Below are 21840 nucleotides of genomic sequence, written 5' to 3'. Positions count from 1 at the left end.
ACCTTGGGAAGTCTCAAGAGTTCTCCTCTGAAAATGTTTGGGTGATTTCTTTTTTGCTTTCTTAAAAACCAGATGTGGTTATTCTTCAATGGATTTGCTCAGGGATGAATAAATGTGGGAATTTTGTGTCTGGGGATATTTCATTGCTGCATTTAGGATGTGATCTGTTTTTAAATGAGTATTTCAGATAAATCAGGTGGTCTGGGTTTGGTCTGCTCTGACTTAGCAGATCAGTTATTTGAACCACAGCAAAGCATTTCACTGATTTTATGTCTTTTTTACTCGGTTTGAAAGCAAATTCAGTTTAAACTTTGTCATCTGGTCCCAGGGAGGGTTCTGCTCTACCCAGGGAAAAGCACTCCAGGGTTGTGGGCTCCTGCACTTAATCCCATTCCCCCTGGAAATCCCATAAGCATCCAGCTTAATTTTATCTTAGGGAGGGATTAAACTTGCACAGAACCCCAAATTTTGGTGCTAAAATTGGTTCTTGGCTGGGCAGGGCCTTTAGCAGCAAATTGGGTGATTTGGTTTGGAGATGAGCGTGGTTTAGTCTGGAGTAGGGGTGGGTTTGTTACAGCATCCCATTTCTGCTGTTTGCTGGTGCCCGAGTTACCCCTGCAAGCACAGACTAATGAAAAGATAATTCTGGAATTCAGGTGCCTGGTGAGCTCTCCGGGCAGGTTTTTGGCAGAGTGGGAACGTGCAGCTCCTCCAGAAGGTGTCATAGGTTTGTCCGGAAAGAAAAAAACCCACCTTTGCTGTCTGCCAACAATATTTATTCATCATAAAATACATTAAAAAGAAATAAAATAAAATAAATACATTATAAATTATAAAATAAATACATTATAATACATAAAATAAATACATTATATCCTTTCCCATGATGATTAATCACTTTATTCCTTTTCCCAAATCCTCCCCTGCCTTTGGAGACCCCATTCCTAAACCTAATTCCCTCATTTTTTTTTTTCTTTTTTTTTTTTCCCCTTTTTCTCCCCATTTTTCAGCCATCTACAACTATGAGGCCACGCAGGACGTGGAGCTGTCCCTGCAGGTGGGGGACACCGTTCACATCCTGGAGATGTACGAAGGTAGGTGCAGCTCACAGGGGGTTTGAAAGGAAAAATAGCAACAAATCAAGGTTGTTTTTCAAATTTTAGCTCTGCATTTTCGACCTCTCTTCCGACCCAAAGCACAGATTTGCTGTGTAGTGGTTGCTGTAGCCCCTTGATTTTTTAAAAATATTAAAAACGATTATTTTTAAAATGTTAGAAGTGGTAAATGCGGAGGGTTTCTCATCTCTGTGCTGTTCCAGGCAGTTTATCCAGGTAAGGTTTCACCAATATCTCAAGGCAGCACTGAAAGAGAAAGAAACCTTTAATTCTGGCTTTAATTTTAAACCTTTAATTGCTGTTTTTACCCCACACCTCTTTGGGCCAGGCCAGGCACTGTGCTCATGGGATGAGCTGACCCTGCTGGAAAATAAGAATAATAATTTATAAATGCCCCTAGCTTTTAACCTGAGTTAGTTTTTGATCTGTGGATGACAGAAAATGAGAGGGAAGGCCTGATTAGTTCGTAATTAATGTTTTGAGTTGTAATATCACAAACTGGCATTAAATGTTTAAAATGCTCCAGTCATGGAACTTCCATGACCTTTTTAGGCTGCTTCTCCCAGTCCTTTTTTTTCATTTCATTTCATTTTTCATAATACCTTAATGTAAACCACAAAGAAAACAAAATTCTTCTTTTCAAGATCAAAATGACACTTGAGTGTTTCAAATCTCCCTACCAAATGTGACTCTTTGACAAAGATTTCAATATTAAGACTGGAAAAAAGCCATTTAATGACTTCAAGGAATGCTCTGGTCACTGCTTCCCTCTCCAAAACTTAAAAGGTAAAATATAAATCCAATTATTTTCACAAGCAGCATTGATTTGAAGGAAGATTTCGTGCCTGGGAAGAGGGAGCTGCTTCTTCAGCATTTTGTTTTTGGCCCTTTGTTCCCTTTCCATCCTCTGGACCTGGGAGTAGCTCCCAGTCCTGGCAGATTTGTGTTTTGGGGGGAGAGGAGGAAAAGGGAAATATCCCCGTGGAAATCACTGATTTATGACCTGGCTCTGCAGGATGACACAGGGAAGAGAGGAGAAAACTCCCTGGGGAAGAGGAGGCATCTTGTGCTTCCCAAAATTTGGGGGGGATTTACTTATTTCTCCCTATTTTTAATTTTTTTAAATCATTGTTTAGTATTTCTAATTCCTGTTTCTTGTATCCAGCTGGAGAGAGATACAGATAGGGAATGAGTACGTAAATGGCATCTTTACTTATTTATTTTTAAATTATTTTTTATTATTTTGGCCTGAAATGTGGCAGTTTGAAGCTGTGTCAGGAGAAAATTGCCTGTGAATAATTTGGGAAAGACGTGAATGTTTTAATGTGTGAAGTTCTCATGTGCTGAGCAGTCAGTGGGGGAACAGAAATCTGTGGCTGAGGCACCTCGGAATTCCTGCAGGGCAATTTAAAAAAAAAAAAAAAAAATTAAAAATGTCTTTTCCCAGAAGGAGCAGCCAGAAATGCAGCCCAGGCAGTTGTGAGTGTGCAGGAGGAGAGGCAGGGATGGGGACTCTGCTGTGGCTCTGCTCGAATTTCCCATAAATTCACCTCAAACCCTCCCAGTTCTGATATTCTGCCTGCCTGGGACGAGCTTCTGGTGTCTTCACAAATCTCTTCTTTTTTTGGGGGGGGGATATCAGCTCTCAGAGTGTTCCCAGCTCTCTGTGGGTCTGTTTTTGAGGATAAATGTTCCCCCCCAAGAGGATTTTTCTGCTCCTTTTCGTGCTCATGCTGACACAAACGGGTTTTGTTCTCTAATCGCTGCTCTTATCTGGACACCAAAGGCTCCACTTAGGAAAAGTTTCCATTGAACCAGGGCAGGGCTCTGTGGCAGGAAAGGCTGGAGATGCCCTCTGGAGTCATTTTTTGGGGATGGGAGACCAATTTTTGGGGCTGGGGACCATGGAGACTATGAAGTCATTTTTTGGGGGTTGGGACATGGTTTGTGGAGTAATCTCTTTGGGCTGCAGATGCCTTGTGGAGTCATTTTTTGGGGTTGGGAGACCAATTTTTGGGGCTGTAGAATAGAAATTAGAAATATATTTAGAAATGGAGATATAATTATATTTCTATTTAGAATAGAAATACAGAAATTTAGAATTTAGAAATGTAATTACATTTCTATTTAGAATAGAAATATAATTTCTAGAATAGAAAACAGAAATTACAGTAGAATTTCTAGAATAGAAAACCCTTTATAGAATAAAGAAATTTGGGTGTGCTTTGGGGCAGCTCTGGGCTGCACAATCCTCTCCTGAGGTGACTCCCAAATCCTCAGGGAAGTCCCTGCAGTCAGGTGCTGCTCCTGTGCTGCCTCACAGTGCCAAGAAACTTCTCAAAATTGCAAAATCCCTGCTCACTTGTGCCTGCCACTGCTCTGCAGAGGCAGAGTGGAGAGCAAAAGCTGGAATCACAAAATATTCTGAGTGGAAGGCACCCACAGGGATCGTCCAGTCCAAGCCCTGGCCCTGCACAGACACCCCAAAATCCCACCCAGGTGGGGAGTGAGGGTCTCTGAACACGTTTTGCCTCTTGTTTTCCAAACCCCAGGTAGGCTGATGCACTTGGGGTGGATGGTGAGTGCACCTGAGAAGATTTGGGGGTGAAAACACGGGGGGAGGGAGGGAGGGTGATGATAACACAGGGGGTGATGATAAAACAGGGGGATAAAATAGGGGGGATAAAATAGGGGGTGATGATAACACAGGGGGTGATGATAACACAGGGGTGATAATAAAACGGGGATAAAATAGGGGGTGATGATAACAGGGTTAACACAGGGGGGATAAAATAGGGGGGATAAAACAGGGGATGATGATAACATGGGGGATAACAGAGGGGATAAAACAGGGAGAGAACACAGGGGGGATAAAACGGGATGATGATAACATGGGGGGATAATGGGGGATAGCACGGGGGATAAAACAAGGGATAACAGGATAAAACAGGGATAGCACAGGGGGTGATGATAAGGGGAATAACGGGGGATAGCACAGGGGAATAACAGGATAACATGGGGATAAAACAGGGGGGATAACACGGGATAACACGGGGGGTGATGATAACACGGGGTGATGATAACACAGGGGAATAACGGGATAATTTGGGGATAAAACGGGGGATAACACGGGATAACACGGGGTGATGATAACACGGGGTGATGATAACACGGGGTGATGATAACACGGGGGAATAACGGGATAATTTGGGGATAAAACAGGGGGGATAACACGGGATAATACGGGGGGTGATGATAACACGGGGTGATGATAACATGGGGGGGGTAATTGATTCATTTTTCGGACCTGCAGCTCCCCCTGCCAGGGATTCATCAGGGGATGGCATCCCTGGAAATTCAGCTCCAACATGGACAAAAGGACACAGGGAAGGATGTGAGAGGGAAACCACAGGCTGAGCTGTGTGAACTGAACTGAAGGGTCCAAACATTTCCAGTATAGCTGATGTCCATGGAGTCATGGAATGGTTTGGGTTGGAAGGGACATCAGAGTGATCCTGTCCCACCCCTGCCATGGACAGGGACACCTCCCACTGTCCCAGAGTGCTCCAACCTGGCCTTGGGCACTTCAGGGATGGAAACACTTCCAGGGATGGAAACACTTCCAGGGATGCTTCTCTGTGCCAGTAACAATCTGTGCAGGACACCTGAGAGCTCTCAGATCTCTTTTCTGGGATCCCTTTTAAACAAATACAGGCTTCTTAGTTCAGGTCCCACACTGCAGAGCAAGGTTTTATTTCCCCCTCCTCTGTGCCTGCAGCAGGGCACGAGCTCTTTGTACAAGATTTCTCCTTGCCCTGATAAGAAGACACGCAGCGCAAGCTCCTCCTGCCTGCCAAGGATCTGCAGAATTCCCAGAAAAGAAGGGAAACTCGCTGCCTCCAGGGTTTGGGAGTCTGTCCTTGAGCAGGGAGGACACTTTGCTGTTGAGGGGAATCTCTCCTAATCTGCAGGATTGATTCATTATTATTGTTAATTGTAGTATTTCAGAGGAGCTGTGGGAAGAGCCGGGCTGTGGGTGGAAGGAATGCGTGCTCACATACCGTGACCCCTGGCAGGTTCTGCTCCTGCTGAAAAGAAGTTTATCTTGAATTTGTTCCTGGTTTCGGTCACCCCTGTGGAGGGTGAAGCAATGCCCTGGGTGCTGTGGGACAGGGCAGGGCCCTGCAGGAGGAGGAACAGGCACCTTGTGGTCCCACATGGGACCTGGCCTTGCATCACCAGGAAATACTTTTTATCATCATTGGAGCGTCGTCCTTAGATTTCCCTGTTCTGTTCTGCATAAAATCCACTTAATGAAAGGTAGAATTGAGGACTCGATCCATTAAAAAAACCCCAACCAAACAACGTCTCCAAATTTTTTGGCCATTTCTTTGCAAATCTGCTTATTTTTTTTATTTTCACTCAGATTTCAGTCTGGGTGTTGGAGCAGCTGAAATTTCCCATGTCCTCATCAACTGCCAAACCCTTCTCCGTTTTTAGCCCATCTTGAAAGGTCTCTCATTCCTCTGAAGACTGAAGCAGATTTTGGAGTATTTTTTAAAGAAGAAATCATGTAATTAATTGACCACTACCCAGAGATTGATGTTCCTGTTGAAGGATGGATAAAGTTATTGAAAGTGGGAGCAGAATTCCTACAGAAGCTGCACGAGGTGCTTGCAGAAACAGCTTTGCACAGTCAGGCCCAATCTGCTTTTATGCAATGATTACAAAATATTTTACAGGAATTGGGGGGGGAAGGCCCTGAGGCCCTCTGAAAAAGGAGGAAGTTGTGCTGTCCAAAGGGATCCAAATCCCTCCTGCTGAATTCCATGAGCTCTGCCTCCCACCCTGAGTAATTTGTGCTTTCCCCTTCAATTAATGACAACTTAGATTAAAATAGAACCTAAATCTTCTCATCCTTAATCCAGGACCTCATCCATGGCTCCATGAGCAATGGATAATCTTGTTTTCCTCCTGTGGATAGAAATGGAATTTCTAATTTCCTCTGAACTTCCTAATGGGATATTGGAGTTTTTGAGGTGGAGGTGCCTCCCCATTGCTGGAGAAATGCATTTCAGAAAATAAATAAATGGAAATACAACCACATGCACATAAAAATTCTCAATAAAACATGAATTAAGCCATTCTGAGCTCTAATTTAGGGTTGGGGAGTGTCAGATCCATGGTTCTTTATGGAATTTTCTTTGATAGGAATATGGGGGGTGCAACAATAAAACCAACACCAAAAAAAAAAAATTAAAAACAAACCCAAAGAAACAACTCTCCCCTCCTCTCTTCTTTGCCTGATTACTCCCTTAAACCCCTTTGCCTTGCTGCTGCCACTCAGCTGGATTTAATCTCCTTGGATGGGCTTTAATGTCCCTCCAAAAAACCCCTTCCATGGAAATCCTGGTTAAACCCCAGGTGCCAAGAGAAGAAGAAAAAATCTTCTCTCAGAGACCTTTGCTCCTTGCTTCTATCCTGCAGTTTTTAGATCTTACCAAGGCAAGATTGAAAAACCAGGATTTGTGCCAGGGCACAGCTCAGCCCCCACAAACAGAGATGTCTTCCCAGCAGCAGATCCCAAATGAGAAGATCAAGGAATTGGTGTTTGTAGAAAGGTGGTGAGAATTACCATTTGTGTTTAATTGCTGCCAGCAGGAAATAATTAAATGGAAATACCTGTGTTTGCTTTGCCAGGCTGGTACCGAGGATACACACTCCGAAATAAATGCAAGAAGGTACGGCCTCACTTTGGGGTGATTCCCATTTTCATTTCACACCTTGCCAGACCCCATCTGGTGCTGAAAAATCCTGAATTTCTTGTCTTGACTCCTGGCCACGGTGTCCTGTCCTCAGTGACAGAAATCAATGACCTTGAGGTAAAAGTTCAGAGCCCTGTGTTGGGAATTCCTGCACTGGAAGTGTGAGGAATGCAGTTGGAAATCCAAAATTACCTGTTCCTGTCTCCACACATGAGTTTATTGCTTTATTACTGTGCTCTGGGATCCGTGCACACCCAGCATTAGTTCCCTTTAATGGGGATATCAGAGTTTTGTCTGGAAAACATTCCAGAAATTACACATCCCTGGCTCTCAGCCAAGCTGCTGGAGCTTGGGCTGGAAGCTGCCTGGAAATCCGGGTTCCCCCCAGGAATTCTGGCACCTCTCCTGTAGCAAAATCCCTTCCCCCCCGCCCAGCCTCTGGTTTTAAGGGTAAAAAAAGAGAGAAAAAGGAACAGAAAAGGATTCCAGCATTTCCAGAAGGTTTCTCTGTAACAACAGAAATTTGGGGATTTCTGCAGATGCTGGTGGGGGGAGCAGAGGGTATCCTGCCAGAGGACTCCAGGAGTTTCTCATGGCAATAAGTGATAATTTTCAGGAATTTCCAGCATTTCCTGCGGGAAGATGAGGGTCATTAGAGTAAAACAAGCAATCAGCTTCTCTGAGTTGTTAATATGGAACCTGCTGCTCCTCCCTGTCCTTTTTTTCCTGGCAGGCTGAGACATTTCTTACTCCTTTCCCCTGATTTTTATTAAATGTCTTCTTGTCACATCCTATCCCACAGTAGGATTGATTTATTGTATTTTTCTCTTTATTTTTAGGGCATTTTCCCAGAAACTTACATCCATTTAAAAGAGGCCATCGTGAAGGACCGGGGGTAGGTTGGAACTTCTTTGCCATCAAAAAAAAAAAAAAACATCCAAAACCCCAGAGAATTTAATTGCATTTAAACCCAAAAAGACCCAGTTTAAGTAGCCACAAACCCAGGTTGTACCTCCTGTGCTGGGCCAGCACGGCATAATTCCATTTTTCAGAGCACTGACGGAGCAGAGCAGGGACAGCAGGAGATGATTTACAGAATTAAGGAAGCTCTGCTGGACCAGTCAGCGTTGGGGAGGGTCAGTCCAGCTCCTCTGGGAATTCCTACAAGTCATAACAGAGTCCTGCTGGCAGCCAAGGGCCCAGCAGGAGCACGGATTCCTTCCTGTCTTGGAAAACACTGGAGGAAATGACTCCTCCTTGGATTCCTCGAGCTGGGGCTGTGCTTGTTAAGTGAGAGCAAAACAGCGGCTGCAAAGGAAGGAACTTTATAAAACACTTAAAAAAAAATACCAAAAAACCCTCTTATTTTCAAATAATTGTTGCCATTGCGAGTGGGGATTCTTCCAAACTTAATTTCTGTCCCTTTATCCTGGGTTTGGGATGGATCCACTGGGAATTAGAGGAGTGAAAGGAGCTTGAGGCATTTTGCATTAAAAATGGGTGATGAACGTGGATGTGTGTGCTGAGAGCAGCTTAGGGGTCTTGACATCACGTGTGAAGATCAGCTCCTCTGGAATTCCCATTTATATGTTTGTCAAAAAGAGGGTGTTTTCCATGAAGTTTTAACGCTGAGTGTGGAACCTTTGTGCGATTTTCCCCTGTGTGTCTCCAGGCAGCACGAGACAGTGATTCCCAGCGAGCTGCCCCTTGGGCAGGAGCTGACGTGCACGCTGCGGGAGTGGGCAGTGATCTGGCACAAGCTGTTCGTGGTGAGTTGTCCCCAGGGGCTGCCAGTGTCCCCGCTTTGTGACAAACCCAGGGTCTGACCCAGCTGAGCTCAGCTGAGCCTGGCTCTGTGCAGGGAGCTCTGTGTGCTGCAGAGGTGGGGCTTGGGGGGCTCAGAGTGTTCTGCTGTCACGGGGGGGGTGGGACAGAGTGGCAGGGTTCCCTGGGTGACACTGCCTGGGTGACACTTCCTGGGTGACACTGCCCTGGTGACAATGCCTGGGTGACACTGCCATGGGTGACAATGCCTGGGTGACACTGCCCTGGTGACACTGCCATGGGTGACAATGCCTGGGTGACACAGCCCTGGTGACAATGCCTGGGTGACACAGCCTGGGTGACACTGCCTGGGTGACACTGCCATGGGTGACACTGCCATGGGTGACACAGCCTGGGTGACAATGCCTGGGTGACACTGCCATGGGTGACACAGCCTGGGTGACAATGCCTGGGTGACACTGCCCTGGGTGACACTGCCATGGGTGACACAGCCTGGGTGACAATGCCTGGGTGACACTGCCCTGGGTGACACTGCCATGGGTGACACAGCCTGGGTGACACAGCGTGGGTGACACTGCCTGGGTGACACTGCCATGGGTGACACAGCCTGGGTGACAATGCCTGGGTGACACTGCCCTGGGTGACACTGCCATGGGTGACACAGCCTGGGTGACACTGCCCTGGTGACAATGCCTGGGTGACACAGCCTGGGTGACAGCCCTGGGTGACACTGCCTGGGTGACATAGCTCTGGGTGACACTGCCATGGGTGACACAGCTCTGGGTGACACTGCCTGGGTAACACAGCCCTGATGACAGCCCTGGGTGACACAGCCCTGGTGACAATGCCTGGGTGACACTGGCATGGGTGACACTGCCCTGGGTGACAGTGCCTTGGGTGACACAGCCTGGGTGACAGCCCTGGGTGACACAGCTCTGGGTAACACAGCCCTGGGTGACACTGCTATGGGTGACACAGCCTGAGTGACAGAGCCCTGGGTGACACAGCCTGGGTGACACTGCCATGGGTGACAGTGCCTTGGGTGACACAGCCTGGGTGACACTGCCCTGGGTGACACTGCCCTGGTGACAATGCCTGGGTGACACAGCCTGGGTGACACAGCCTGGGTGACACTGCCTGGGTGACACTGCCATGGGTGACACAGCCTGGGTGACAATGCCTGGGTGACACTGCCCTGGGTGACACTGCCATGGGTGACACAGCCTGGGTGACACTGCCCTGGTGACAATGCCTGGGTGACACAGCCTGGGTGACAGCCCTGGGTGACACAGCCCTGGTGACAATGCCTGGGTGACACAGCCTGAGTGACACTGGCATGGGTGACACTGCCCTGGGTGACAGTGCCTTGGGTGACACAGCCTGGGTGACAGCCCTGGGTGACACAGCTCTGGGTAACACAGCCCTGGGTGACACTGCTATGGGTGACACAGCCTGAGTGACAGAGCCCTGGGTGACACAGCCTGGGTGACACTGCCATGGGTGACAGTGCCTTGGGTGACACAGCCTGGGTGACACTGCCCTGGGTGACACTGCCCTGGTGACAATGCCTGGGTGACACAGCCTGGGTGACAGCCCTGGGTGACACTGCCCTGGGTGACACTGCCCTGGGTGACACTGCCATGGGTGACAATGCCTGGGTGACACAGCCCTGGGTGACACTGCCATGGGTGACACAGCCTGAGTGACAGAGCCCTGGGTGACAGTGCCTTGGGTGACACAGCCTGGGTGACAGCCCTGGGTGACACAGCTCTGGGTGACACAGCCCTGGTGACACTGCCTGGGTGACACTGCCCTGGGTGACACTGCCTGGGTGACGCTGCCCCGGGTGACACTGTCACTCTCAGGGCTGGCTGGGAGTCCCAGCTCACCTGGGAATTCACACAATCACAGGGTTGGGAGATGAAGATGATCGAGTCCAACCCAGCCCCAGCACCTCACAGTGACCCATGGCACCCCGTGTTCATTTAAACACAGCCAGGGGTGGGCACTCCACCACCCGCCAGGAAAGCATTCCAATACTTCATTATTCTTCCAGTGAAAAACTTCTTCCTAAAATCCAAGCTGTATCTCCCCTGGCACAGTTTGGGACTGGCCACTCCAGGCCCCTGCTTTGCCTGTCCTGTGCCAGCCCTGTGTGAGGGCACAAAAACCCAGCTGGGCACAAACCCGTGGGGTTCGGGCAGAGCTTTGGGCAGGGGGGAGCTCTGCTGTGCTGGGAGTGCTGGAGGAATTCCATGGACTGGCTGATCCCCACCCAGAGCATCCCTGGCCCGCCAGGGAGCAGGCAAAGGGGCAGAATCAGGGATGTGTTGTGGGGGAGATGTGACATCAAAAACCACATCAAAATGTCCTGAGCTGGAAGGGATCTCTGCTCCAACCCCAGGCCCTTCTCAGACACCCCAAAATCCCACCCAGGGCATCCCTAGCAGCCCTGTCCAAACTCTCCTGGAGCTCTGGCAGATTTGGGAATGTTCCCATTCCCTGGGGAGCCTGGGCAGTGCCCAGCGCCCTCTGGGGAAGAGCCTGTAGCAGTGTGGGGTGCTGCACTACTTAATTGGTGGTTTGTTTGGGGTTTTTATTAGGGTCAGGATTAAAAAGTACACAAAGGAAACTTTTTTGTGTGTGTGTGTGTTTGGGCATGGTTGTTTATTAAATGTTATCAAAAAGTACAGGAAGTTCAGCAACACTCCTAGCCACAAGCAAAAGGGAGATTAATCAAACTGGTTACAAGGTTTCGTAAAGCTGAACAGTCTAATAGAGAAATAACACTTATGTTATTTATCCTTTTAACTTAATAATCAAACTCCTGTGACCCTCGGTGCAGCACTGAGCGTCCAACCAGGAACTGCCTGGAACCCTGGAGAAGAAGGAAGATGAGCACTGAGAACCACCCAAAATCCTCCAGCTTGTCCCACACCCATTACTGTATGATCAAAATTTCCAATTCCAAACCCTTCACCCTGTGAAATCGCACACTCCTCTTTAACTCCACACCCGTGGATTTTTAACTCCATCCCCCACATTTTGGAATCCTTCTCCAAGGCCTCAGGTCACCAGCAGTGTTCTCCAGAGGTCAGTGCCTGGCAGCACAGAAAGCTCAAAAATTCCCAGATTTCTGGGATCCCACAGAACCTTTCCCTAAAATCCATCCTGACACAGCTCCAGCCACTCCCTGGGTGCTGTCACAGAGCAGGAGCTGTGATTACTGCAGAAGGAACTAAAGAGTCAAAGTTGATTTTTCTCTGAGCAATAGCGAGTTCAGCCTGCACAAAATGTGCTCCAACACTTTAATTAAGAAGAGGGAGTGAGTTTAAATGAGCTCTTCATCACCCAGAGCAAGTTTTGCTATTGGAAATTTCACCAGGCCACAAATAGATTGTGTTTGTGTGCCACAAAACCACAAGAATTTGTTCCACCCTCTCCATTTAATGAGAAGCTCTACGTGATGCTGGTACTGTGTGAGAGTTTTGTTCCTGGAGTTTTTTATTTCTGAATAACTTTCAGATCCCGGCCTCAGAATCTGTATTTTAACGAGCAGAAATCTTTCATGTTCCTGTGCTTAACCACTGTAAGTCTTAAAATAGGTTTGGAAAATGTTGTGGTTTAAAATGGATTGGAGTTTATTTTATTTTCCCTGCAGTATGTATTAAAAGAATTTTTAAAAAGCTAAAGGGGGAAGGAGGCATTTGAGGAGAAAAAGGAAACATGAGGGGATTTTTAATTCTGGCAGTATTTAATTTCACTTCTTTAATTTCTGTGGGTTTCATTGCAGCAGTGGCTTTATCTCCACTGCAAAATAAATATAAAATTGGGGAGAGTTTTTAATTGGTTTGATTTACAGGAATTAGCTGTGGAGATAACTCAGGTCAAATTGAGGTCTGCTCTGAAAATTCACACAAATTTCCTTTTCTTTGCAAGCTCTTTTACATGTTTTTGTCTTTGTTTATTAAATATATCTCAAATATCCTTTCTGTAGAGCTAAAAACTCAAGTAGCCCCTGTCAGCAGCTTGGTGTTCACCCAAATCAGAGGGAGGATTGTTTCCATGCTTTAAATCTGGGGGAAATATATCCAGTTTATATCATTCCTGTTCCTCACAGAGATGAGAATGGGGAAATAATTGCAATTAAGTTCTTTTTGTGGTGAGTGGGAGCAGGGGGGGTTTGTAGCTCACCATTATCACCCAGCCAGACCCCAGTGAGACCAGAAAGGATCCACTGGGAGATGTGACCTGCTGGAAATCTGGAAATGAAGAATTTTTGACTTTCTGTGCTGACAGGCACTGACCACCCCCCCCCCCCAACAAAACTCTGCTTTTGACCTGAGAACGCGGAGAAAAAAGTTGAAAAACTCCAAAATTGAGTGATAGAACTGAGATTATGGGTGTGGAGTTTGAATAGAAGTGTGTAATGTCGCGTGGCGGAAAATTTAGAATTTAAGGTTCTAGGAAATAGTGATATATGTTTATCAAGAGGGAGGTTTTAGGGCAGAGGTTTCCTTCTTCTTCACCTTCTTCTTCATGGGTTTGGGTGGCACTGGATGATTGGATAAAAAAAAATCTGCATTGCGAGCCACGGGTGGTTGGTAACTGGGTTAAAAGTAAAAATCATTGAGGTGTAATTTCTTAATTGGACAATTTTCCCTTAAAAGGTCTTGTAGAGGGAGAGAGAGAGATGTTTCCAGTTTTAGTTTGTTAGGTTGAAGTGCTGTAGAACTCACTCTAATATAGATAAGAATTAATCAACATCTGAGTCTGAACATGACATTTTGTCTGGAGCTTTGAATCCTGACCCTGGCAAGAAGAAGATAAAATGTGACCCAAACCAAACTCCTGGGCTTTGGGCTCCCAAACCCCAGGGAAGGCAAAACCAGGCTCTGAATTAAGCTTAAATGTTTCCTTTGGAGTTAAATAACCTCATCACTGTGCCAGAAACTCCAAATCTGTGGCACTTCCCTGTGAAAAGTGGCAGAATCCTCCCAGGAACTGCCCCGCTGGGGTGGCACAGAGCCAGTGGAGCCTGAGCTCCTTTTTTAATTCTTTAAATGTCTTCCCTGACACTTCTGAAAGCTTATTTACTTATCTGAGCACCTATTGCCACAGACAGGGTGGGTTATAATAAATCCATGTTAAATTACAGCCTCGGAGCTGCAGGAACAAGGTGTGGGACTGATTTTATGAGGGTGGAACCAGTGAAAGGCATGGGAAGAATTTTCATTAATTAGAGATGAAAACAGAAGGAATGGCAGGAGGGGACTCTTGACCAGGCAGGTTTTGATGTCTGGTTCAGCTGTGGCCCTGTAACATAATTTCTCTGTCCCTTTTATGAAAAGCCTCCATCAGAGCAGTCTGGAAGTGCTGGAAAGCACCAGAGGTTTATTTTTGGTGGGTGAGGTTTTTCTGAAATAACGTCCCAGGGAAAGGTGAAGCACTTAAAGATCTTAAAGGCCCTTAAAGCTTGGCAGTGCCAAGTGCTGCAGAATGAACTGCATGGCTCTGATCTTGTGCTGTCACAAAGTGCCAGGCGTTTTTAGTTCAAGAAAACTTGTGGGGTTCTGCAGCTGCGCACATTTCACAAGGGTTGCTGAGCTAAGTTTTCCAGGTTTTCCTTGATTAAAATTAAACTTTTTTTTTTTTTTTTTTGCCTCAGAACAACAAAACCACGCAGTTCAGGCATGTGCAGCAGCTCACCTACAGCCTGATAGAGTGGAGATCCCAAATCCTCTCCGGGACCCTGCCCAAGGATGAATTGGCTGAGCTCAAGAAAAAAGTCACTGCCAAGATTGACTATGGCAACAGGTGAGCTCCAAACTCTGCCTGGAGGGAAAACCCCAGGGAAGGCTCTTAGTGCAAAGCCAGGCACTGAATTAGGCTTGAATTTTTCCTTGGAAAGGGTGAAATGGCAGCTCTGAGTGCCCTGGCAGGTGTGGGCGTGGAGCAGTTCTTGATGTGCCGCAGATCTCTGTGCCTTGGCAGGAATTCTGCTCTCTCCATTCTGCAGAAATCCTGGCATGGGGTGGCCCTTGGAGCACGGTTTGCACCTGGATTTGGATGCTGATGGGGAAATGCTCTGCTTTATCAGCAGCTGAGGGGCAGGATTCCATAAACACTCCAGCCCTCAGTGATTTACATTCTCCAGGACTCCTTTATCTGCCTCTTGGCTGTCACTCAGGTCCAGAAGTGAATTAAGAAGCTTATGGCAAAGAATAACAATAAGCTGCAATCCATGAGCTTGGTTCCATTCATCCACCTTTGAAACAAAGGCATTTAAGCAGGAATAAGGGAGATGTCATTTTAGGATTGAGAAAGCTGGCTAATTCCTTCTTCCTTTGATGGGAAAATGGGAGAGAGGAGTTTTTGGAGGCAGGAAAAGCAGCAGTGAGTGAGGTTATTCCAAGGAATGGTGTTGAGCACTGGCAGCCCTGGGCAGTGATTATTTGATCTTTGCTGTTCCCACATTCTGGCTTTTTTTTTTTTTTTTTTTGTCTGTCTCCTGGGGCTCTTCAGGATCCTGGGTCTGGACCTGGTTGTCCGTGATGACAACGGGAACATCCTGGACCCAGATGAGACCAGCACAATCTCCCTCTTCAAGGCCCATGAAACTGCATCCAAGAGGATTGATGAGAGGATCCAGGAGGAGAAGGTACCTCTGGTGCCCCTGCTTTGCCCTCTCCAGACACTGTGCCCACTGGTTTTACGTTCCTCTTCACGCTGTGCTCCTCTGGCAGCAGAACTGAATTCTCCTGTGCTTGCTCGTAGTGGAGATGTAGAATTTAATGGAAATATGAAATTCTTTGCAGTCCCTGCAGCAGAGTTTGGATCTCCGGGGGCAGCCAATATTCAACTCCACACACACTTACAGCCTCTACGTGAACTTCAAGAACTTTGTCTGCAACATTGGGGAAGATGCAGAGCTGCTGATGAGCCTCTATGACCCTGACCTCTCCAAATTCATCAGGTAGGGGCGTTTTTTGGAGATTCTTAAGCAATTTAGTCATCGGGGTGATCACTCTGAAGAAGTTAAAAAGGGAGATCCAGATGTTCTCCAGTTCTGTTGGTTGCTGCCCTAGTGAGGGGAAATTAATTCCAATTACTTCGGAATGAGTTTCAGAGAGATAGGAAGTCCAGGCACTGTCCCTCCTAAAGCTGACTATTTCTTTGATCCCACATTGTCTTTTTATATTCTTAATTTTCCCTGCTGTGGCAGCAAACTTTGGTTAAGCATTTTGTTAATCGTTTCCTAGTAAATCATGGATTTAAATGGTGCTTGCTTTCCAGTCAGTGCCAGTTCACAGCTGAGGAGTTGGGGAGGAGGTGAGGAGCTTTATCAGGGAGGCAGTTCCGTGTCAGGAGCGCCGTGTGTCCATCACTGCAGTTATCAGTGTGGCCATGCAGTGGGAATTGTCCAGGGAAGCAACTGCCAGGGCTCACCCATTCCTGCCTCTGGTAAATGAGTCACTTCAGAGGCGTTTTGGGATAAAAGATTGGGCAAAATATTCCCAAAAGGTCAAAATGCTTTTGGGATTTTGGCCAGGAAATGGAGATGTCAGGTGTCGATTCGTTAAAATGCAATTTTTCTCCCTTTCTTTGCAGTGAAAATTACCTGGTTCGTTGGGGCAGCAATGGGATGCCTAAAGAAATTGAGAAACTGAACAATCTCCAAGCAGTGTTTACTGTAAGCTCAGAGAATCCCACAGTGGGTTGGGTTTGGAGGGACCTGAATCCCACCCAGTGCCACCCCTGCCACGGCAGGGACACCTCCCCTGTCCCAGGTTATCCCAGCCTGGCCTGGGGCACTTCCAGGGATCCAGGGGCAGCCCCAGCTCCTCTGGGAATTCCATCCCGGCCCCTCCCAGGCAGGAATTCCTCCCCTCTGAATTTCCCTTCTTTCAGCCCTGGCAGAGCCCTCTGTCCAAGGGGCAGTGCCAGCCTGGGAAGCCTCTCCCTGCAATCCCAAAAACCTGCCAGGAGCCATCCCAGGGCAAAGCAGGACAGCACCTGCACTGTCCCCACGCACCTGGAACCTTGAACAGCTCCACCTTCCAGACACCCTCTGGCCACCTCAGAAACAGCATTGACACATCCCAGACAAACACGAGCCCTGCTGATGGCAGGGTGGGATCCCTGCCCAAACCCCAGCCTGCTCTGGAACCACGTCTGCTTTTTACCCCCTTTTATTTTTTTTTATTTGTTTTTTTTTTTTACCCACATCTGCTTTTTACCAGCCCGCCACAACCACTGACCCAAGAATTTGCCTTTGTCCTGGCACTATAAATTTCTCCATCCCCCTCGTGGTCTCCTTCCAGCTCCAGAAGACCACAACATTCACCTGTTTATAACCCAAAAAAAACCCCTCTCCCTCCCTCCTCTCCTTCTATCTTCTTTTCCACTCAGAAAAAAAACCAAAAAAAAAAAAAAACCAAAAAAACATCGACGGAACATGATTGTAATTCTTTTATTTTATTTTTTGTTTAGGACTTGAGCAGCTCTGACCTGATCAGGCCCAGGATCAGCCTGGTGTGCCAGATCGTGCGGGTGGGGCACATGGAGCTGAAGGATGGCAAGAAGCACACCTGCGGCCTCCGCCGGCCCTTCGGCGTGGCAGGTGGGCACTGGGGGCACCAGCATGGCCCAGTAACCCCCTGGGAGGCGCTGGGACACGGGGCTGGCAACTGGGAACCGAGTGATGTAAATGCTGGGAGCTGCCAGGGCAGCATCTCTGCTCCGGAGGGGATAAAATTGAAGTGAACGTTGCTGCAGCATTTTAAATTGTGTTGATTGTGTTGATTCCGTGACGGCATGAGCCTTTGAATATTTGTGCCTGTAATTAACTGTTTATTTGAGTAAATGTTTTCATTTGTCTATATATTACCGAGAAAAGATTCTTGGATCTTAAAAAAAGCTTTACAGGGTCATTGTGCAGATCTTGTTGTCTTTATCTAAGACTTTTATTTCTCTATTCATTAAAATATACTGTGGTATGTATCCTAATATATAATATAATGTAGTGTATATCTTAACAGTGCTTGTTATTTTGGATTCTTGCATTTTTAAGGGTAAATGTTTTCCAGCTATGCGTGAGCCTCCCTCACCCTGGGAGAGATTTATCACGGGACAAGTCCAAAACTTTGTAACTTGATTTTCTGCACACTTGGCTATTTTGTTCCAGATGCTTAAAACACAAGGGACAAATATAAAGGCAGGCTCTGAGACCTTGGACCTGGAGATCAAACACTGTCACTGCTCACTTTTGTCACCTCCCACAAAGATAACAGGCTGCCACTTATCAGGGCCTTACCAGAGTGGGATTTGCAATTCAGGGTTTAAAGGAGCAAACTCCCAATTCTTATTTTATTCCTGGGGTTTCTTGTGAAGGGACTTGCTGGAAATCCTCGGTGGAAATCGATTTCCAAAGAGGCAGCATTTGAATATAAGTGGAAATTCTTTGTCTTGAAATGTCCCAGTCCCTCCTGGTTTTTCTCAGAGGGTGTATTTTACCAGAATGTATTTTATCAGAGTGTATTCAGTGTATTCACACTCACTGCTATGGGCTGACCCGCACATCAATGTAAATGTGCTTTTAAAAAAAGAAGTTAAAATGACAGAGAAGTCTCCATTGCTGTCAGAAAATCCCAGATTTTTGGGGGTTGGAAATAACCTTAAATCCCATCCACGTCCACCCCTACCATGGCCAGGACTCCTTGCACTACCCCAGGTCACTCAGAGCCCTTGTTCTAGCCCAAAATAACCCCAGGTTGATTCCATTCCGAGAGGGAAAAGCTCTCTCTGGTTCTTGGCAGCTCTGAGTGATGCTCTGGTGTCTTTGCAGTGATGGACATCACTGACATCATCCATGGCAAGGTGGACGACGAGGAGAAGCAGCACTTCATCCCCTTCCAGCAGTGAGTACCTGATCCCAAAATCTCACACTTCATCCCCTTCCAGCAGTGAGTACCTGATCCCAAAATCTCACACTTCATCCCCTTCCAGCAGTGAGTACCTGATCCCAAAATCTCACACTTCATCCCCTTCCAGCAGTGAGTACCTGATCCCAAAATCTCACATTTCATCCCCTTCCAGCAGTGAGTACCTGATCCCAAAATCTCACACTTCATCCCCTTCCAGCAGTGAGTACCTGATCCCAAAATCTCACACTTCATCCCCTTCCAGCAGTGAGTACCTGATCCCAAAATCTCACACTTCATCCCCTTCCAGCAGTGAGTACCTGATCCCAAAATCTCACACTTCATCCCCTTCCAGCAGTGAGTACCTGATCCCAAAATCTCACACTTCATCCCCTTCCAGCAGTGAGTACCTGATCCCAAAATCTCACACTTCATCCCCTTCCAGCAGTGAGTACCTGATCCCAAAATCTCACACTTCATCCCCTTCCAGCAGTGAGTACCTGATCCCAAAATCTCACACTTCATCCCCTTCCAGCAGTGAGTACCTGATCCCAAAATCTCACATTTCATCCCCTTCCAGCAGTGAGTACCTGATCCCAAAATCTCACATTTCATCCCATTCCAGCAGTGAGTTCTAGACCCAATATTTCACATTTCATCCCATTCCAGCAGTGAGTTCTAGACCCAATATTTCACATTTCATCCCCTTCCAGCATTGAGTTCTGGTCCCAGATCTCATCCCAGTTCTGGTCCCAGATCTCATCCCAGCTCTGGTCTGATGCATTTTCCAGAGCTCTGCTCACTCTGGCCCCACAGCCCCATGCCAAGGGTGGCTCACAGATGACCTGAGGTGTGGTTTGACCAATTTCTCTGTGGCCTTTTGCTCTGAGGAGCCAGAGAGGAGGGAGAAGTCTTTTGCATAGGATAAAGAGGATTTATTACCCTGGGGAATTCGTGGGTAAAAGACAAAAGTGGGACTGTGCAACAGCTGGAATATGGGGGAGGTTCAAGGGGAGGGTAAAAATCATCAGCAAATTGGAGAAATTCTGGGGAGGGGCAAAAGGCAGGGTTCACAAAAACATCCTCCAGTCAGGGAGGTAGGGGGGGAAATTGGGTCCCATGGACTAATGGGATATCCAGTTTTAGGGGATTTTGGAATGGGAATTCCAAGCAGGGGAGGCACAAGGAAGGATTGACAGGGAACTCAGGGTAGGTTGCCAGGGTGGGTGGGAGGGACCAAACCATTAACTTGGCTTAAAATACCATTAATAAAAACCACACTGCAGCACTGGCTGGAGCAGGGCTCCTCTGGGGAAGGACAGATCTCGGGGAGCCTGGCAGAGCCCCTGGGGCTCTGCAGATAAATCTGATATCAAATGAAGCTGACAGCAGCAGTCACTCTTTGAAGGGAGAGGTTTTTGTCACCCCTCGGGAGCGTTTGTTCCCCTTGGTATTCATGGGGGAAAAAAAATCACATTTCTCTGTGACAGACTCAACTACCCAGGGACTTTGGCCAGAATTCCTGTGGGGTGAGGAAGAGGAGCACAGAATAAAATAATTTTGTGGGGCCTGGTGGAGGGGGAATGACAAAATTTTTTTTGGGGGGAGGTTGAAAGGCAGGATTTTCAGCAGCTTTTTGAGACCCAGCTTTTTGTCACCGCAGTGTGGGACCCTGCGTGCTGCTCCTCCCTTCCCACTTCTCCTGGGCAGGGTCAGTCACAGGGAAGGGATTTCTGCTCTTCCTGGGGGAGAAATTCCAGCCCCAATGAGTTCTGCATTTCTGCACTGAGAGTTCGGTGATGTGCTGGTTCTGCTCTCATTGCTCACTCCTTCTGGCACGTTAGAGTAACAAAAATGGAGCTTGTTTGGGTAGACCCAGCCTTGTTGTTACAGCCCTAAATACAGCAAAGCATTGGCTGCAGCCGTTTGTTATTCCAGGGTATTTTCAGGGGAGATTTGGGTTTGTTCTCCTGCCCTTTCAGGGCCTGGGAGGATGGCTTTCCCTTTGCACAGTAATGTTAGTCTGCTTTTTTTTTTTTTTTTTTTTTTTTTTTTTTGTGGGTTTGATTGGTTATTTTTTATTTGTTCAGGAGTTTGCTTTGTTTGTTCTTTTTTTGATTGCTTTGGTTGATTTTTCTTTTTCTCTTTTTGTTTTTTTTTTTTTCTTGGTGGTTAGATTCACTTTTTGTTTTGCTGGTTTGTGTTTTTTCCCCATTTTTCTTTGGAGACCTCATTTCTCCCTCATTATCGATCCTGTGGCTACAGGGGTGAAATCAGGGTCAAGATCCAAACCTCAATAATTGTCTTTGGGACTAGGGATGGGTTCATCACTTAGGCTTTGTCACAGCAGTCATTAATTTATATTAATTTATATTAGTTTGTCACAGCAGTCATTAATTTATATTAGTTTGCCAACAGTTCATCTGCATAGGGACAGCTCTGAGGCAAACCTGAAGTCAGGACTTAAATCCTGAGGTCAGCATTACTTACCTTAGGCCCGAGGGATAAACTCAGGCATAAATGTGATGCATTTTCTGCTGTGAAGGTTCAAATGGATTTTGTGCTGGTGAAGGAATGAAAACCCCACGAAATCCTTTTTAAAAAAAAAAAAAACAAACCACATTTATTTGGAATTAACGTCCGTCCCTCTCCTTGTGCGTGGTTGGCCTGTCCCAATTCCTGATCCCGTTTTTGTGGCTCTGCTGCCCAGGATTGCCGTGGAAACCTCCATCAGGCAGCGCCAGCTCATCATGTCCCCCCTGATCGCCTCCCACGCCATCGGCGAGAACGAGCCCCTCACCGCCGTCTTCAACAAAGTCATCGCTGCCAAGGAGGTCAACCACAAAGGCCAAGGTGCAGCCTGGGGGATCCCACGTCTGGGGAGGCTCCAGGGGAGGGGAGGCGTGCTGGAGGTCTGGAGATGGAGATCCGGTGGAGTTTAATCCCTTCCCCCAGCCCCGCGCGTGGCCTTTGCCGCCGCCGTCACTTTGTCCCTTCGCCGCTCGAAAATCTGCGCGCGAAGCCGAAACCCAGACGAAACTTGCGGGACAGCAGCTCCTCGCTCGCTGGTCTAGTTTTAGGTCAATATTCTTTAGCGCCTTTAAAATGAAATTGTTTAAAGGGCGTGAAATATTCGTAAGTGGGCGTGGCTGCGTGTCCCGAATGGCTTTGGGGTTAAATCACGTTATTCCAGAATGTTCTGGTTTTCCTTGGCTCAAAGACACTCGAGATTCACCTCTGAAAGTTTGGGGT

General features: G+C 47.1%; 1 protein-coding gene across 3 annotated transcripts in view; it reads left to right on the top strand.

The window, feature by feature from the left end:
- Nucleotides 1–719: 719 nt before the first annotated feature.
- DOCK5 (dedicator of cytokinesis 5) overlaps nucleotides 720–21840 on the top strand; it is a 74134-nt gene continuing 53013 nt past the window's right edge. For 2 of the 3 annotated variants that reach the window (XM_062510760.1, XM_062510761.1), the window contains exons 1-11: nucleotides 720–1094; nucleotides 6816–6856; nucleotides 7720–7775; nucleotides 8553–8649; nucleotides 14334–14482; nucleotides 15191–15326; nucleotides 15484–15641; nucleotides 16277–16358; nucleotides 17159–17288; nucleotides 18513–18585; nucleotides 21299–21441. In XM_062510760.1, the coding sequence (XP_062366744.1) occupies nucleotides 884–1094; nucleotides 6816–6856; nucleotides 7720–7775; nucleotides 8553–8649; nucleotides 14334–14482; nucleotides 15191–15326; nucleotides 15484–15641; nucleotides 16277–16358; nucleotides 17159–17288; nucleotides 18513–18585; nucleotides 21299–21441 (1276 nt within the window). In that variant the 5' untranslated portion in view covers nucleotides 720–883. The remainder of the gene's footprint in view (nucleotides 1095–6815; nucleotides 6857–7719; nucleotides 7776–8552; nucleotides 8650–14333; nucleotides 14483–15190; nucleotides 15327–15483; nucleotides 15642–16276; nucleotides 16359–17158; nucleotides 17289–18512; nucleotides 18586–21298; nucleotides 21442–21840) is intronic. The other variant, XM_062510762.1, reaches the window with a different exon arrangement.

This window comes from Cinclus cinclus, chromosome 29, assembly GCF_963662255.1.
Source record: "Cinclus cinclus chromosome 29, bCinCin1.1, whole genome shotgun sequence".
Taxonomy (NCBI): Eukaryota; Metazoa; Chordata; class Aves; order Passeriformes; family Cinclidae; genus Cinclus; species Cinclus cinclus.
Note: the sequence above shows the minus strand (reverse complement) of the source record. Positions and strands in the feature narration are given on the sequence as shown.